This window comes from Portunus trituberculatus, chromosome 28, assembly GCF_017591435.1.
Source record: "Portunus trituberculatus isolate SZX2019 chromosome 28, ASM1759143v1, whole genome shotgun sequence".
NCBI lineage: Eukaryota > Metazoa > Arthropoda > Malacostraca > Decapoda > Portunidae > Portunus > Portunus trituberculatus.
Window position 1 is genome coordinate 10,398,556 of NC_059282.1, and position 19,220 is coordinate 10,417,775.

The 19,220-nt window shown below is 46.2% G+C and overlaps 1 protein-coding gene across 1 annotated transcript in view; it reads left to right on the forward strand.

The window, feature by feature from the left end:
• LOC123510102 (podocan-like protein 1) overlaps window positions 1-18,681 on the forward strand; it is a 25,869-nt gene extending 7,188 nt beyond the window's left edge. The window contains exons 2-5 of the mRNA XM_045264905.1: window positions 10,957-11,130; window positions 11,254-12,609; window positions 17,421-17,533; window positions 18,500-18,681. Coding sequence (XP_045120840.1) covers window positions 10,957-11,130; window positions 11,254-12,609; window positions 17,421-17,533; window positions 18,500-18,680 — 1,824 coding nt within the window. The 3' untranslated portion in view covers window position 18,681. The remainder of the gene's footprint in view (window positions 1-10,956; window positions 11,131-11,253; window positions 12,610-17,420; window positions 17,534-18,499) is intronic.
• Window positions 18,682-19,220: the final 539 nt, after the last annotated feature.

Sequence of the window (19,220 nt, forward strand, 5' to 3'; positions counted from 1 at the left end):
TACACCCAAATAAACAGATCATTCAAAAATTCCCCGCTAGAACAAGTGTAGAAGCGGGAAGATTAGTAACGCAAAACCCCTTGACGCGTTATGTAAATTGGGGTAGGTCATAATGCGAGTAAGACATTAATACAACGCCTAACGCAGCCTGTTCCGCTAAGCTTGTGTAATTAGAACACCGCGCCATGGGGACACAGGTACACACACTCACACTAACACTCACGCACACTCTCTCTCTCTCTTTTTGCTTTCTCTCCTTCTCTTCTCTCTCTTCCTCCTTCTTTACCATTTCCCTTTTTTCTCCTCTTGTTCTCCCTCCCATCATTTTTTTTCTTACACACACACACACACACACACACACACACACACACACACACACACACACACACACTTATGCATTCTCCTCGTCTCATCTAAACGCCTGAATTTCCCGTAATCGTGGTCTTTTGTTTCCTTGAATGCTAAGACTTGTGCTAATCCTGCTTCTGCTACTGCTACTACTACTACTACTACTACTACTACTACTACTACTACTACTAACTTACACAGTCTTTTCTTCTACTACTGTTCTACTACTAACTTAACTATTACAACCACTAACATTACTTAAACCTTATCTATTCCTACTACTACTACTACTACTACTACTACTACTACTACTGTTCATATTTTTAAGAATCTAACTGTATTAAGAGAAACGAAAAAGTGTGTGTGTGTGTGTGTGTGTGTGTGTGTGTGTGTGTGTGTGTGTGTGTGTGTGTGTGTGTGTGTGCCAAGACCATGCAAAAAAACACATACTAATGAACACTATTGTCTGTCACAGTTTTGCATTATTCATACTACTTTATAATCACGGCCAGCTAATCTTCTTAAATCCCAACCCGTCCCCCTCCCTTCCCTCTCCCACAACATACATCCCCCCTCCATCATGCCCTAAATCCCCTCTTACTTCACTCCCTCTCTCTCTCTCTCTCTCTCTCTCTCTCTCTCTCTCTCTCTCTCCCTCCTCCATTTTCTCTCTCATTTTCGTGGTTCGTGCAAAAAACTTTTCCTCTTTCAAGTCGTCCCATCTCGTCCCGCTCCTTTCACATCCTCCTCCTCCTCCTCCTCCTCCTCCTTTTTCTCTTCTTTCTTCCTCTTGCTCTTCTTCATTTTTTCTATTCATATTTGGTATTAATTTCTTTGTTATCTCCAGTTTGTTCTTATTCCTTTTGTTTTTCTCTTCCTGTTTTGTAATTCTGAATCTCTCTTTCTTTCCTTTCTTTTCTTCTTCCTCCTCCTCTTCTCACACTTTTCTCTTGCTCTATCTTCTCCTTCTCTTTTATGTGTTTTCTTTTCCCCTCCTTCCTCTCCCCCGTCCTCATTCTCATCCTCATCCTCTTGCTTCTTCTTTCACTTCTTTTGCTTCATCTTCTCTTTTGCGTCTATTTTTCTTATCCTCCTCCTTCTCTTTCGTGTGCATTTTTTCCTTTTTTACTTTTTTTTTTACTTTTCTCTTATTCCTCCTGCTTATCCCTGTTCCTTATTTTGTTCTCTTTCTCTTCCCTCTCTACCTCCTCTTTCCAAACGTCAATAAAATGGTCAGCTCATCCAGTCATTAGCGGTGATGGCAGTCATTTCATCGTGCTTCAGTCATAATGAGTCAATACACATGGCGCAGCTGATGGCCAATTGTGGCTCGTCAGGGAAATGCAGTCAAAACACGGCTAGACATGTTGGGAGGCACACCACCGTCCCATTGCGTCTCACTAACAAAGGACGCCACTGCTGGGAATTAACTACTACTCTCTCTCTCTCTCTCTCTCTCTCTCTCTCTCTCTCTCTCTCTCTCTCTCTCTCTCTCTCTCTCTAGCTTGGGATGCTACCTCTGTGCTGAGCCACCTCTCCTGAGCGTGTCAAAGACTGTAGTGGTGGTAGTGCTGTTTATCCCACTCGCTGCCACCATTTGTGTGTTATCTTCCTACTGCTGCCAATTTTTTTTTTTTTTTTTTTTTTTTGTATGTTTTGGATGTTTCAGTGTCTTGTTTTGATTGTGTAGGTTCTCCAAGGTTTGTTGGGGTTTTCGAAGGTGTTTTCATGGGTCCAATGGTAATTTTATAGATTCTACGGGCATTTTTCAGGATATTTTCGTGGTTTGAGTGATAATTCAGCAGTTCAACAAGCTCTAGTAGAAGACAGTGGGTGTCGGAATAGGTTTTTTTTTAAGATATCAGAGACAGTTTTACCCCTTCAGTACCGTTTTCATATTCATTCTGGTTACTATTTAACTATTTTATACAGCTTCAGAAACTTATGTGGGTATTGAAATAGTAAAGACTCTTGCCAATGATCTCTTGACCTCCATAGACTCTTGCTAATTTCAATACAATGGGCTAATCGTACACAAATCTCGAGCTAAAAATGTGTCCAAGTATGGAAGAGGTTAAGCCTTCACCAAGCTCTAGTGAAAGTCTCCACGGTTCTCCAAGCTGCTTTCATGATTTCTCAATACAGGCAGGACATTTACATCATCACTCGATTAAATTCTACTCGCATTTACAACACAAGGTAAAACACTCACGCGCCACTGCCACCTCACCCTTGCTGCGCGACCCCAAATACACGAATACTGACGGAACATTCACACTTCACCACCGCCTCGCGCGTAAGACCTGACGGCATTTGCATTAACACCAGCAGCGGTAATGGTGATATTAAGGAGAACAATCGAGCTTTCATTTCAGCGAGAGACGAGCTTCCGATCAGACCGAGAGAGGTAGAAAGCGACGGAATGTTTGCAGTTATTCCTGTCTGCAACGATGAGGCAAAATTCATACCTCGCAGTTACTCGATAATTACAGGTGCGCAAAATTACGTGTGTTTGTTTTTGGGTGGGCGGAAATAGCAGTGAGATACGAGTTTTAATTACGTGGATTATGAGGAAGGCACTAAACACGGCTTGGGAACGCCTGGTAAACACACATAGCGATACGATTACAAGGAAAAACACAACAAAAACGACTAAAATGACACCACGACTCGTTTTAATCGCAAAGCTTAAGAGGAGATAAGGAAAAAAGGAGAAATGGAAGCAAGAAAACAGGTAAAAAAGAAAGAAAAACGGAAGGAAAGCAACAGAAACGGAGAAAAGACACAAAGGGAAGAGAAACTGGAAAAAAAAAATATGTGAATACAAAGCAGAAGAATTAGAAAGAGGAAGAAGGAGAAATCGTGGAAAACTGAAGCAAGAGAAGAGATAAGAGAGAAATAATAAAAACTGAGGGAAAATCATGAACAAAAAAAAACTCACTGAAACAAATCTAACACAAACCAACACACACACTACAAACGAAACATAAAAACACACTTAACCCTTTCAATACCAGGACGCGTTTCCATAGTCACTCTGTTTACAATTTGGTGACTTCATACGACTTCAGAAATATATGTGGGGATTAAAATAGTGAAGTCTGTGGCCCATTAATCTTCAGACCTCCATAGACTCTTTTTAATGTCAATAATATGGTCTACTTGCACCCAAAAATCAAGGTAAAAATGCGTCTCATTGAGTTAAACACACTTAAACACTAGAAAAATTGGCTGATACACACACAACACAATTTAAACACACGAAAAAAAAAATAATAATCACAAGAAGGCATAAAACACACACATTTTCAAACAAACTACTCAGAAACACATCCAAACACACAAAACAAGGAATAAAAACAGAAAAACACATACATACACAACACAGTCTAAACACACGAAAAAAAAAAAATAATAATCACAAGAAAGCATAAAACACACATTTTCACACACACGACTCAGAAACACATCCAAACACAAAACAGGGAATAGATACAGAAAAAAAAACACATACATACAGATAAACAATCTAAACACACGAAATAAGCTCAAAATAATCACAAGAAGGCATAAAACACACACATTTTCACACACACGACTCAGAAACACATCCAAACACACAAAACAGGGAATAAATACAGAAAAAAAAACACGAGGCATAAAAACACACGCTTTTTCACACAAACTACTCAGAAACACATCCAAACACACACAACAAGGATTAAATACAGAAAAACACTTCAAACAGAGACTCAGGAGGACAAGACCATCCTCACCTGACGGAAGAGGAATAGGTTAAGCCAGGAAAGGGATGGTAAGGGAAGGGGATGAGGAGGAGGAGGGAGCTTGTGGTATCCTTCTCTCCTTCCCCCTGACTCCTTTCCCTCCTCCTCCTCCTTCCTCTTCCCCTCTTCCTCTCTTCTTTTTCCCCTTATCTTGTATTCGTCTCAGGAAACTCTCTAACAACATCACTGCTCCCCATTTCGACCTTCTCCTCATCACACAAAGCACTCCTCCTCCTCCTCCTCCTCCTCCTCCTCCTCCTCCTCCTCCTTCTCCTCCTTCTCCCCCTTTACCAACACTAATAAAGGCCACTTTCCTCATTTTCCTCTTTCCTCTTCCTCTTCTTCCTCCGTCTTCTTCCTCTTCTTCTTCCTCTTCTTCCTCTTCTTCTTCCTCTTCTTCTTACCCCTTTCTGCTCGTCTTGGCAATGTTCCCTTATTTTTATTTATTCCTTTTTCTCCGTCTCTTCTTCTTCTTCCATCTCCTCCTCCTCCTCCTCCTCCTCCTCCTCCTCCTCCTCCTCCTCTTCTTCCTCTTCCTCCTTTACCTTTCGAAAATTCTTGAAACTATCTATTTTTTTTCATGTTTCACTATTTTCTAAGACACACCTGCAGTGGTAGCAGACACACACACACACACACACACACACACACACACACACACACACAGACAGACAGCCTCGTTATGTCCACTGTGGCTGTTGTCATTTCTTTCCTTTGTATTCATTTGTATTTTTCTTGTTTCTTCTTCTCCTTCTTCTTCTTCTTTTTTTTCTTTTCGTTTTTTTTTTCTTTTTTTCTTTTCTTCTTCTTCTTCTTCTTCTTCTTCTTCTTCTTCTTCTTCTTCTTCTTCTTCTTCTTCTTCTTCTTCTTCCTTCTCCTCCTCCTCCTCCTCCTCCTCCTCCTCCTCCTCCTCCTCCTCCTCCTCCTTCTTCTCTTCGTACCCTCATCCTTTCCTTTCCTCATGTTCAGGCTTCTCTTCTCTCCTGCCTTTACTCGTCTTCTCCCTCCTCCTCCTCCTCCTCCTCCTCCTCCTTTCCATGGTCAGCTGTCAGAGCAAAATCAGACCAGAATTACCGAGGGAATATGTAGATCCTTCTTCCTCCTCCTCCTCCTCCTCCTCCTCCTCCTCCTCCTCTCTTTCCCCTCCTCCTCCCTCGTCCTCTCTCTCCCTCTCCTTCCTCTCCTCCTCCTCTTCCTGCTCTTCCTGCTCTTCCTTCATCCTCACCGCGTTCCAGTGTTTTCTTTATTCTTTCTTTTCCTTCTCTTTCTTCTCTTCCTCCTCCTCCTCCTCCTCCTCCTCCTCCTCCTCCTCCTCCTCCTCCTCCTCCTCCTCCGCTTTCTCATTTCATTTACTTAGTGTCATTTTACTTCATTCCCTTCCTTCTCTTCTTTCATTCCTTCTTTCTTTTCCTCCACAGCTCCTTCTCCTACTCCTCCTCCTCTTCCTCCTCCTCCTCCTCCTCCTTCCCCTCCTCCTCCTGCTCCTCCTCTTCCTTCCTTCCTTTCACTTATTTAACCTGTCTTGTCTTATTAGAGAGAGAGAGAGAGAGAGAGAGAGAGAGAGAGAGAGAGAGAGAGAGAGATTATTTACGTGTACCTAAGATGGGAGTGACCTCGGGGGGGTATAGAAGGGAGAGAATGGAAGAGGAGAGGGAGAGGGAAGGGGGAGGGGAGAGAGGGAGAGGTGGGAGCGGGGTGTTTACTTATCTAGTCAGTTACCTGTGTGAGACTGACAGGAATAAATGTGTTCTGTAGAGTGGGGAGAGAGATCAAAGGTCCAGAGAGAGAGAGAGAGAGAGAGAGAGAGAGAGAGAGAGAGAGAGAGAGAGAGAGAGAGAGAGAGAGAGGGGGGGGAAGGGAGGGACAGTGACTGCAAACTAGTGAAAATATATCAGTACACACAGCAGTAACACATACACACACACACACACACACACACACACACACACTGTCTCGTCAGAGATTGCAGCAGATCAAACAGTGAAACACACACACACACACACACCTAGAGGATAGGGTCGCGAGCGTGGGATCAGGCAGACGTCCACGCGTAGGTTCGAATCTCGCTACGTACCACCTTATTACTTTGCCATTTGTCGAGTGGTTTAAAGTTCCCTACATGTCACCACGGTACACAGGTTCTCGGTGGTTACAAAGATGCGCTTGGCGGTGATATGGGCCCTAATATGCCCACCACTATAAATAAAATTGCCTGCGCCACTAATGGGTGGAAGCTGAACAGCGCTGCCAATACTCTTCAAGTAAACCTACAGGCGCTATAGGCCAGGACATAAGCACACACACACACACACACACACACACACACACACACACACACACACACACAGGTCTAAAATGCAGAAAACTCGTTGCTGTCTCCTTTAAAGTTGAACACACACACACACACACACACACACACACACACACACACACACACACACACACACACACACACAGAGAGAGAGAGAGAGAGAGAGAGAGAGAGAGACAGACAGACAGACAGACAGACAGACAGAGACAGACAGAGACAAAGAAACACACACACACACACACACACACACACACACACACACACACACACACACACACACACACAGCTGCCATGATTAGTGTGGCAACAAATAGCCCGCCTCACCTGTCGCCACGCAATTAACAAATTAGCCAAAATCCAGGTGAGTGACGCCCTGTAATGAAATGAAGGTAATTTTATTGACAATGCTCATAAGATTACCTGCAATATATCACCTTTTTCATACACGCTCATTAAACACCCCTCTCCCTCTCTCTCTCTCTCTCTCTCTCTCTCTCTCTCTCTCTCTCTCTCTCTGGTGATAGGAAATGATGCTAGATCGAAAAAATGACACCTCCTCCTCCTTCTCTTCCTCCTCCTCCTCCTCCTCCTCCTCCTCCTCCTCTTCCTCCTCCTCCTCCTCCACTTCTCCTCTTCTTTCTATTATATTTCAGTTATCTCAATGTAACAAACAATGATAATACTACTGCTTATTCTTCCTTCCTTCCTCCTCCTCCTCTTCTTCCTCCTCCTCTTCCTGCGTCGGTGGGAGAGGAAGCAGCGGCTGTGGCTAGGTCAGGTGTTTGTGGGCGGGACACTGAACCGAACATGTGTCTACCCTCCCTCCTCTTCTCCCTCCCTCCTCTTCTTCCTCCCTCCTCCTCTTCTTCCTCCCTCCTCCCTCTCTCCCTTCCTACCTTTCCCTTTAATCTTTTCCACATTCCAACAGTTTTCTCCAAGCTTCTGTATTTCTTCTTCTTCTTCTTCTTCTTCTTCTTCTTCTTCTTCTTTCGTTCTTTCTTTCTTTTTTCTTTTTCTTTTTCTTTTCATCATCTGCTTCATCTTCTTCATTTTTTCTGTTTTCTTTTTCCTTTTCTTCTTCATCTTTTCTTCTTCTTCTTCTTATTATTATTATTATTATTATTATTATTATTATTATTATTCATTCTCCTCGTCCATTTCTCATTCTCCATTGTCTTTCTCTTACATCTCCTCCTCCTTCTCCTCCTCCTCCTCCTCCTCCTCCTCCTCCTCCTCCTTCTCCTATCCTTCTTCATTCTCCTTCTCCTCCACTTATTCCTCTTCATCTTCTTCCTAAATTTATCAGAATTATCCCTAATGTTCTTATCTTACTGTTTCTTCTTCCTCTCCTTTCTTCCTCCTCCTTTTCCTTCTCCTCCTTCTTCTTCTTCTGTTAGTCTTTCCTCCTCTCCAACTTTCTTCTTCTCCTCTCTTTTCCATCATCATCACAATCATTTCTATTCTTATTACCCTTCCTCCTCCTCCTCCTCCTCCTCCTCCTCCTCCTCCTCCTCCTCCTCCTCCTCCTTCCTCTCTCCTCCTTCTCTTCCAGCTCAATAATTTTACAATGCATGATTTCTACAACGTTGAAAGTCTGAAAATGTTGATTGCCAGACATTTATTGAAAGAGAAGCATTGATGGGTGTGTGTGTGTGTGTGTGTGTGTGTGTGTGTGATTCAGCTTCCCTTTCCCTGTGTCTCTTCTCTTTCTCTCTCTTTCTCTCTCGTTTCCTCCTCTTTTCTGTTTTTTTTTTTTGTGTAATTCACTTCGGTTGTCTGCTGGTCACCCAGCCAGTCTTCCCCATTACGGAGCTCATAGACCGATCTTCGGGTAGGACTGAGACCACAACACACAACACACACCGGGAAAGCGAGGCCACAACCCCTCGAGTTACATCTCGTACCTATTTACTGCTAGGTGAACACACCCCACACATTAAGAGGCTTGCCCATTTGCCTCGCCGCTTACCGGGACTCGAACCCGGCCCTCTCGATTGTGAGTCGAGCGTGCTAACCACTACACTACGCGGTGTGTGTGTGTGTGTGTGTGTGTGTGTGTGTGTGTGTGTGTGTGTGTGTTCTTGTCATTTGAAGGGAAACAACACAAAGGCACTGCAATACAAAGAAGCAAGATTTAACTCAGTCACCCCCCCACTCACTTAACTCCTTCCGTACCATGACGCGTTTCCATATTCATTCTGGTGACTATTTGGTGATTTTAAACAGCTCCGGAAACTCATGTGGGGGGATTAAAATAGTGAAGACTCTAGCCATTAATCTTCTGACCTCCATAGACCCTTGTTAATGTCAATGAAATGGTCTAATGCTACACAAATCTCAAGGTAAAAATGTGTCTCAGTACTGAAGGGGTTAACCAAACTGAACAGAAAACGAGTGAATAAGTTACTCTAGGCCCGCTTATTACCTATCCCTCATCCGCCTCCTCCTTTTCACCACCTTCTGTACCACTCTACACGCTTCCACACACCTCCACATGCTTACCACGCCTTCTCTAATGTTACTACACGTCTTTCCACGCCTCCACATGCCTCTAACACGCCTATACATAATCCTACAAGGCCTAAATTATCTTGTATATCTTTCCTCCTCTTTTTTACAGTCTTCAACCACTCTACAAGCTTACCACGCCTTCTCTACAGCACCTACACGCCCTTCCACGCCTCAACACGCCTCTAACACGCCTATACATAATCCTACAATGCCTATATCCTTCCTCCTCTTTTACAGTCTTCACCCACTCTGTAAGCTTACCACGCCTTCTCTACAGCACCTACACGTCCCTTCTACGCCTCCACACGCCCTCTAACACTTCTATACAAAAGCCTACTGCTCTTAACCTATTTTTCATTCCCCCTTCCTTGTGTTCATAAAGTCGTACACGCATCTACAGGATTTCCTACCACAACTACACGCCAACACACGCCTCTACACGCCACTGGCACCATTGTACATATCCCTACCAAGTCTCTGTAAATCCTTAATAAATCCTACGCATCCTACAGTAGGACTTACTGTCTCACACATAGCGACAGTGTTGTTATCTCATCCTACGGCCTCCTTCTCTCGATCCACGCCCTCCCCACGCCTCCCCACGCCTCCCACACCCTTCATTTCCCGTACGCAGGTCAATACACTCCTTCCACGCCACAACAAGGCAAGACGGTCAACGCAAACAGCATCACGAGTCGAAAACATGTGTGTGTGTGTGTGTGTGTGTGTGTGTGTGTGTGTGTGTGTGTGTGTGTGTGTGTGTGTGTGTGTGTGTGTGTGTGTGTGTGTGTGTGTGTGTGTGTGTATGTGTGTGTGTGTGTGTGTGTGTGTCGTTTTTCTTTTTTTTTCCATATTGGAGTTTGTTTTATTCTTTTCATACTTGGTTTCTCTCTCTCTCTCTCTCTCTCTCTCTCTCTCTCTCTCTCTCTCTCTCTCTCTCTCTCTCTCTCTCTCTCTCTCTCTCTCTCTCTCTCTCTCTCTCTCTCTCTCTCTCTCTCTCTCTCACACACACACACACACACACACACACACACGCACGTATCCTAACCATTCCTTCCTCTTCACTCCATCCAATCCTCTCTCCCTCTCCCTCTCTCCCTCTCCCTACACGGCTTAGCAAATGAGGAACAACAACTAAGCAACTCTCACAGCAGGGATTTTCGCCCCTCTCCCTCTCCCTCTCTCACTCTCCCTTTCTCTCTCTCACTCTCTCACTTTCTCTCTCCCTGACGAAGCTAAAATTTATAAGTTGAGTTGAATTATGCCTTTTTATTTCCCTTTTTTTTTTTTTTATTTACGAAGGATGGTTTTTAATGTCTTCGTTCTTTCATTTCTCTCCTCTTCCTTTCCTTCCTTTCCTTCTTCTTTTTCCCTTCTCCCTTTTTCTTTTTTTCTTTCCCAGTAATTCCAAGCAGCTCCTTTCTCGCTATCTCTCTCCTTTCTTCCTCCATCCCAGACCTTGCTGCCGTTCCATTTCTCCACTCAATCTCTCTCTCTCTCTCTCTCTCTCTCTCTCTCTCTCTCTCTCTCTCTCTCTCTCTCTCTCTCTCTCTGGCGCCCTTCAGTCCGAGCACTGCGCGGCGGGTTTACCAATACAGGTCAATTTTCAAAAAGCCCAAACTCCTCCCAGCTTCCGACGGCGCCTCTTCCCGTCACTCCTATTGTACTTTACAGCCAATCACCGGCCCTCCCTCATGCCGCCGCTCACAAGGCTCAGGAGGAGGAGGAGGAGGAGGAGGAGGGGGGGTGGGCAGAGCCTCAGGCATCACTGCCCAGCGGAAAGTAACCCTGGTGACACTCCAGAGAAAGAATGGGAAGGCAGGAGATGCGGCCCAGGCCCGCCCAACGTGTGATATTGGTGCCGCGGGTGTGGCTCAACATGAGAGAGAGAGAGAGAGAGAGAGAGAGAGAGAGAGAGAGAGAGAGAGAGAGAATATTAATATAGCAGTGCAGGGCGCACCTCCTCCCCAGTGGTGGTAACCCGTTTCTCCCCTGCCCCAGGTGGCCGTGTGGTGGAGCGTAGCGGCGGTGGTGGTGGGCAGCACGCTGCAGGCCGCCACGCAGGACGCCTCGCCCGAGGAGCTGCCGGTGGAGGCGACGCAAGAGGTGCGCAGCGACCCTGGCCAGGACGCCGTGGCCGCCATGTGTCCCGCCTCCTGCTTCTGTGAGGAGGAGGTGAGTGTGTGTGTGTGTGTGTGTGTGTGTGTGTGTGTGTGTGTGCATGCCTGCAGCCTGTTGCTGGTGTATGTCAGGTGTGGCTGGCCACGCCGCGCCACTAACGCCGCCCCCTCCCAACAGGCGGAGTACGCCACCTGCGTGGGGGACGGCCAGTGGGCGCCGCCGACGCTGCCGTCTGGCCTCAGCCGCGTGGAGCTGCGCAGCTTCCTGGTGCCGGAACTGGAGGCAGAGCAGCTGCGGCGCCTACCGGGGCTGCGGGAGCTGCAGCTGAACCAATGCAACATCTCCAGGCTGGTGGACGACGCCTTCGCCGCCATGCCGGACCTGGACAGACTGGACCTGTCTGAAAACAGGCTGGCAGCGCTGGGTCCCGCCTCCCTGCGCGGCCTGCGGGCCCTGCACCACCTAGACTTGTCCACTAATCTGCTAGCCAACCTGACGCAGGCCTTCACGCATCTGCCCGCCCTGCAGCACCTCAACCTGCGGGATAACAGGCTGGCCAGCCTGGCCAAGGACACTTTCCAGGGCCTGGACCGCGTGCAGCACGTCAACCTGGACTCCAACAGGATCGTGTCCGTGGAGGTGGCGGCCTTCCAGCACCTCACCAGCCTGGCCGTGCTGGTGCTCTCCAACAACCCGCTCACCACGCTCTCCACGCTGGACTTCTTCGGCTCGCGGCTGCAGTACATCGACGTGTCCAACATCGGCATCACGCGCGTGCCGCAGGCGCTGACACAGTTCGTACGGGATTTGCGCCTCGCCAAGAACTCCATCAGCGAGATCCACCGCGGCGACCTGGACTCCTACCCCAATCTGGGCCTGCTGGTGCTGGACGACAACGGCCTGCAGCTACTGGAGGAGGACGCCTTGGGGCGTCACGAGTGCCTCGCCTGTCTGTGGCTCAACGGCAACAGGCTGACCAGCATCCCCCTGTCGCTGCCGCCTGCCCTCAAGTCACTCTACGTGGAGGAGAACCAGATCGCGGCTCTGCGCGAAGGGGACTTCAGCGGCCTGGTCAACCTGGAGCAGCTGCTGCTGCAGAGGAACCACATTGCCCGCATCGAGCCCCACGCCTTCCGCGAGCTGGCCAGCCTCAAGACACTCGACCTGCAGGCCAATCAGCTCGCCAACCTGACGGGCCGCGTTTTCGCCGCCCTCACCAGCCTGGACACGCTGGACCTGTCCCAGAACCCGCTGCTCACGCTGGGCGCCGACGTGCTGACGGGCCTGTCGTCCGTGAAGGTGCTGCAGATGTCCCGCATCCACTCCCCAGCCGTGGCCATGCCCGAGGTGCTGTTCGACCCCCTCAAGAGCCTGCAGATCCTGGAGATGTACGGCTCTCCCGTGCTGGTGCGGCGCCTCGTCAATACCACGCGCATGCTGCACTCCCTGCGCGGCGTCAGGGAACTCAACCTCATGCACAACGACCTGGCGGCGCTGCGGCCAGACTTCCCGGACTTCTTCCCCAAGCTGCAGGTACAGTGCGCCCCGCCCGCTAACTACTAACTACCCACGCTTCGTTAGGCTCCCGCCCGCCTGCCTGCCTGTTTGCCCTCGTACTCTCTGAAATTTACACGAGAGCGTCTGGCTCGCAGGGAAAACACGCGGGAATGAATTATGCCTTACAAAATGCTGCCGGCTAAAATTACCCTTGATATACTGTACAGTACGCACGAATATTTAAACGGGGAAAAATTCATATTCATAACAGAGCAGCGAGAGACGGCGGGCGGCGGGCAGGAGGGAATGGGCGTGCTGGGAGCCGAGAGGGAGCATGGGGGAGGGATGGGACGTCAGGAAGGGGGTGAGGAGCAGCGAAACTTGTGTAGCGGCGGCGACTGTTTCCCCTCAGCAAAAAGGGAGGCTGGCATCGCCCGTCACGTCCACAACACAATTATGCAACAAATTTCCTTCTTGCCCCACAACAATGCACGCCGCCACTCCACCACGCCCCCACACCGCCACGCCTCCACTCCACCACGCCACCACACCGCCACGCCACCACACCACCAGACCGTCCTCTACCACACGTGACATTACTCCACACAATGCACACTTCCCCTCTGTCTCTCCCTCCCTCTCCTCCCTTCCTTCCTTTCCTTTCCTTTTTTACTCCTTCACTCCACTCACTTCCCTTCCTCTTCTTCCTTCTCTCCCTTCCTCCCCGACCTTCCTCGCTTTCCTCCCTCTTTTCCCTCTCCTCCTCCCCCACTCCACTCACTTACTTTCCTCTCAATCCCTCTCCTCCCTTCCATCCCATCTTTACCGTCTTCCCTCTCCTGCTCCTCCACTTCCCACTTCCCTTCCTTCTTTCTCTCCCTATCCTCCCTCTCCCCTACTCTTCCCCCACTCCTCCTCCCTTGACTCTCACACAGTAAGGAAATAGGAAACAAATACAGCTCATTAAGGTCGAGATAGTTCATTTCTGGGTAAAGTAAAATCGTGATGCACAAAGTAAGGGAATTAATTAACTGCGAGGTCAGCTGAATGAATCCTGAACTAAACTTTTTTTTTTTATTTATACCATGTGGGCTTTTCACGGGAATTTATGGGCTAAAGGGGATACTTTTTAGGGCACCTCCTATCTCAAAACCCACCCGCTAGGAAACCGCTGCCCCGAGTGAGGAAGCCCAACCTACACTCGGACCGTAGACAGGATTCGAAACCGTGCGCTTGGAGACCCCTCGGATCCCAAAGCACGCATGGTTCCACTGTACCACGGCGGGCCCTTAAACTTAAAATGAAAACTCTGTGCTTAATACCATCGCGGGAAGAGAAAATGTAAATATAGATAAACATTTGGCTAACTCTATTAATCTTTAAGGGAAATGGCTATCAAGTGGGGCTAATATTTTTTTTTCTTAGTTTTTGTTGCCCTTAGCCGACTTTCCATTTTGCATAAAGAGTAATATCAAATAAACTTCAACTCTTCTGAAATGCTTACTCGAATTCTCACGATTGTTCTTCCTCATTTATTTACTTATCTTCTTGATGTACAGGGAAAAAAAAAATGGACAAGAACAACAAAAACGAATCAACAAAACAGTCCCACTTAGATGCCAGTCCATGAATTATTGCTAAACTGTCACCAGAATCATTAAAAAGCACTGGTAAATCGTACTAACTCCCACTCTACCTTATTAAATTCCCAGTAAAACACAAACTCGAAAAGGAATCCCAGTAACTTTCCACTAAAACTTCACAAACATTGAGCAACCAAGACAAGATGAAGCAACACCCTCTAGAAAAACAACAATAACTTTTACTACAACTTATTAACTCCTTCAGTACCAAGACGCCTTTCCATATCCATTCTGCTTAGTATTCGGTGATTCTATACAGCTTCAGAAACTTATTTGGGAATTAAAATAGTAAAGACTGCAGCCATTAATCTTCTGACCTCCATAGACCGTTCCTAATGTCAATAAAATGGTCTAATCGTACAGAAATCTTGAGGTAAAAATGATGTCCCAGTACTGAAAGAAATTAAACTATCAACAAAAAGACAAAGAAAGAAGAAAGAATACTTGAAAAACCCACAATATATATACCACACACACACACACACACCACACCACAGCACAGCACACATATATTCACGCGCGGATTATACCTGACTTCAACATTGGACGCGCTGTGTGAACTGTAAATAATGTCCAGAATTTATTAATGCAAACTAGCCTGCTTTGCTTCCCGCGTATTTTCCGCCGGCGGCAGCTTTAATATAATAATGCTGGAGGCGGAAAGGAGGAGGCGAGCGAGCGAGACGAGGCGGGCGAAGCTAAGCGAGGCGAGGCGAGGAGAGGCGATGCGATGCGGGTGAGGTGAGAGGGACGAAAGAAGCACAGAAGAGGGAAGTAGTAGTAGTAGTAGTAGTAGTAGTAATAGTGGTGGTGGTAGTAGTAGTAGTAGTAGTAGTAGTGGTAGTAGTAATGGTAGTGGTAGTGTAGTAGTAGTAGTAGTAGTGGTAGTGTATTGAATGTAAAGATTGAAAAGTAACAGATTAGGTTCTCCTTCATATTTTGGCGTTCGTGTTCATTTATCTTAAAGAAAATGGGAGGATGTGAGAGAGAGAGAGAGAGAGAGAGAGAGAGAGAGAGAGAGAGAGAGAGAGAGGAAGTGCGCGCAATCCAATATGATCTATGATGCTGTCACCCCACGTCTCTCTCTCTCTCTCTCTCTCTCTCTCTCTCTCTCTCTCTCTCTCTCTCTCTCTCTCTCTCTCTCTCTGCATTACCTGAGAGGGATTTCGGCCACTAATTAATTAACGTTCTTACCTGTCAGTGGAAAGTTTCTGAGTGACATTAGTGAGAGAGAGAGAGAGAGAGAGAGAGAGAGAGAGAGAGAGAGAGAGAGAGAGAACAACAACAACAACATCATCATCATCATCATCAACAACAACACGAGTAATATCAAAAAAAAATTTAATCAAACCATCTTTCTTTCAACCAGTCCCTCCTCCTCCCTCTCTCTCTCTCTCTCTCTCTCTCTCTCTAGCCCCACCACTACTATCCTCCCTGCTCCCCACCTCCCCAATTCCTGCCTTTAATTACCTGGCTACTAATTGCAATGGGTTGGTGTAATTAAGCCTCCCGGTGCCTCATCACTGCAGACTCACTAATAACAGATGAGACTCGTGGTGCAAAGATGAGGAAGCGGAGGAACGGGGCAAAGATAAGGCAAATAGATAGATAGATAAAAGACAAAGGAAGATAGATGTAAAAAAGGTTCAAAATGCAGAGATGATGAAGCGAAGGAAGGAGGCAAAGATAAGGATTAAGTAAATAGATAAGTGGAATTGGTGAAGGATTAAAAAAAAAAAGATAACAGAGAGAGAGAGAGACTGGTAACAAAAGTAGATGAAATGAAGGAACTGGCAGAAGATAATGATAAAAGGAAACGTTAAGAGTAGATTAATTAATAAAAAGGAGACTAGTAATAAAAGAAGATAAAACAAAGGAACGAAAGAAAGATAAGGACGAAGTAATCAAATAAAAGGCAAAGAAAAATTAGGAATACCTTTTAAATAAGACACGATGATAAGAAATTAAGATAAAAACCAATAAAGAAGGAAGAGATAACAATGAAGTGAATAAATGAGAAGACAAAGAAAAGTTAGGAATAAATTTTAAAACAAGATACACTAATGCAAGGAAGGATGATGATGGAAAGAAGGAATGGAGCAGAGATGATAAAGAAGGAAATAGAGAAATGGAAGGCAAGAAAAATAAAGAATAGATAAAAAAAAAGAAGAGATTGATAACTAAAGATGAAATGAAGGAATGGGAGCAAAGATAAGGAATAATAGTGAAGAGTAAATAGAGAAATGGAAGATGAAGGGGAGATAAAGAATAGATTGAAAAATAATGCAAGGATGATGGAGAGAAGGAATGGAGTAGAGAAGATGAAGGAAATAGATAAATGGAAGAGAAGGAAAGATTAAAGAATAGATAAAGAGGACAATGATAAAAAAACAAAATGAAATAAAGGAAGGAGGGAAAGATACCGGTAACGATGAAATAAACAGATGAAAGACAAAAGAAAGATAATGAATAGAAACAAAAGATGAAACGAAGGAATGAGAGAAAAGTTAATAAAGGTGCAATAATTAGAACTGAGTGGTCGGCTGAACAAGTGTAATAATTTCAAATATTCCGAATTTCTTTTCATAATCGAGATAGATTCTGGAATGAGTCGTGTCAAGAATTGTGCAAAAAAAAAAAAAAGAAAGAAAGACGTACGTGGGAAGGAAATGTAAAGATAATTAAGTGAATGGTAAATAGATATATGAATAACTCTCTCTCTCTCTCTCTCTCTCTCTCTCTCTCTCTCTCTCTCTCTCTCTCTCTCTCTCTCTCTCTCTCTCTCTCTCTCACACACACACACACACACAGACACAACAAAATACTTTCAATATATATGTAAATCATTTCATTGGTGTATATATTTTTGCTGGTTATTTTTTTTTTATTTATTTTTCTTCCCTCTATTGAAAGTGAATAAGGAAAAAAATTGTGCATAGGTTTTGATTAATTTGTTGTGGTCATGTTTTTATCTTTTATTCTTTTTTATTTCGTGTGTGTGTGTGTGTGTGTGTGTGTGTGTGTGTGTGTGTGTGTGTGTGTGTGTCCATTTTTTTTCTTCTTCGTCCTTCTTTATAAATGCCAAACTAATTTACGTGTGTATGGAAATGTGAAATAAGTCAAGTTTCTTTCAGCCTTTCATCTTGTCTGTGTGTGTGTGTGTGTGTGTGTGTGTGTGTGTGTCTGTACGTGCATTCATTACAGGTGGCAAAGCTGAGTGGCAACGCGTGGAGATGTGACGAGCCAGACCAGGTGATGTGGATGAAAATGTGGATGACTCACTCACCTGTCCACTTCTACAGGTCACATAGCATCAGGTGAGTCTTCCACGCCTGTTCCACCTTCACTCCTACTCCTACTCCACTTCTCCACTTCCACCTCCACTTACTCCCTTCCTTTCAAAGTCTTCAGTTACATCCTGTCCCAATTCCTCCACTCACACTATCTATAAGTACTTTCTCTTCTCTCTCTTCCCTCTCTCTCTATCTCTATCTCTCTTTACTTCTAACCCTCTTCTCATAAACCCATCGCTATTTTATCTTCTCTCTCTCTCCCTCGCTTTCTCTCTCTCTCTCACTCATGTCTCTCCGTGTCTCCGTGTCTCCGTATGTCCTCCAGCGAAGGTTCCTCCCCACTTCTGTAGTTTCAATCTGCCTTTTTCTCCCAGGTACTGAGAGGAGGTGGGGCAGACGAGGGTTACCGGGTAGATGGTCAGTGTTGAGAGAGGAAGAGAAAGGATTAGGGAAAGAAATGCAGTCTTTTCCCCTCACAGATAACACAGAGAGAGAGAGAGAGAGAGAGAGAGAGAGTGTGTGTGTATACAGTATACTACATCAAGAACAGACGGATAGATGGACCCACACACACACACACACACACACACACACACACACACACACACACACACACACACACATCTGAAACGGCACCGCCAGATATTCTTTCAATATTAACAAATTGAAAATCTTGAAGCAATGTTGACTCAGCGCTCTCTCTCTCTCTCTCTCTCTCTCTCTCTCTCTCTCTCTCTCTCTCTCTCTCTCTCTCTCTCTCTCTCTCTCTCTCTCTCAAATTACCAAGGTGGATGTTGTTTACAATATTTCAGAATCCTTTGAAGATCTAAACAAAAATTTTATCTTTACGACATGACAAGCCGCGGCATTTGGAGCGTGAAATATGTGGAGGATGCACTCTCTCTCTCTCTCTCTCTCTCTCTCTCTCTCTCTCTCTCTCTCTCTCTCCCTTTACTAACGCCTCTCTCTCTCTCTCCTTTCCTTCTACAGGTGTGCCTCCCCAGTCTCTCTCGGATACAAGCCAGTTATGCTCCTTGAATTGACTGACTTTTCCACCACTACACCACCCCAGCCACCACCACCACCACTACTACCACTACTACTACTACTACTACTACTACTACTACTACTACTACTGCAGCGACTTCCACGAGTAACGCCACACTGGTAACAACGGACGAGTCTTTTGGAATAGTTAACGCTACGGAGGTTAGAGAAAACGTGACGTGGGAGGAGGTGGCAGTGACGGAAGCGGTGACGGAGGAGGTGACGGAGACGCTGACGGAGGTGGTGAAAGAGGTGGTGAAGGGGATGAGAGATGCGTCAGGTGGTGATGAGTTTGGGCCTGCAGCTTCGCGTCACTATCCCCCTCCAGTGAGCAGTGACGTTACGCCCCACACAGCGCCAGTCACCCTGCCAGTCACCGCAGAACACTCATCGCTTGACCATGTGGCGATCAGCAGCACGTCGCCTCGAGTCACGGCTACGCCAACACAGCATCCACACACCACGATGCCCACTCACTCTCCGCCATATTGGATCATACATAACCGCATGCCGCCCTTCCATCTCACGCCTACGCCCGCCCCGCAGCGAGCCGCCCCTAGACCCAGCGAGAGGGCGAGGCTGAAGGCGCACAAACCCCGCAGAAAACTGGTCACCAAGCCCCCGGAGTCACGAGGCACGAAGCAGCACTCAGGGCGGGCCGCGG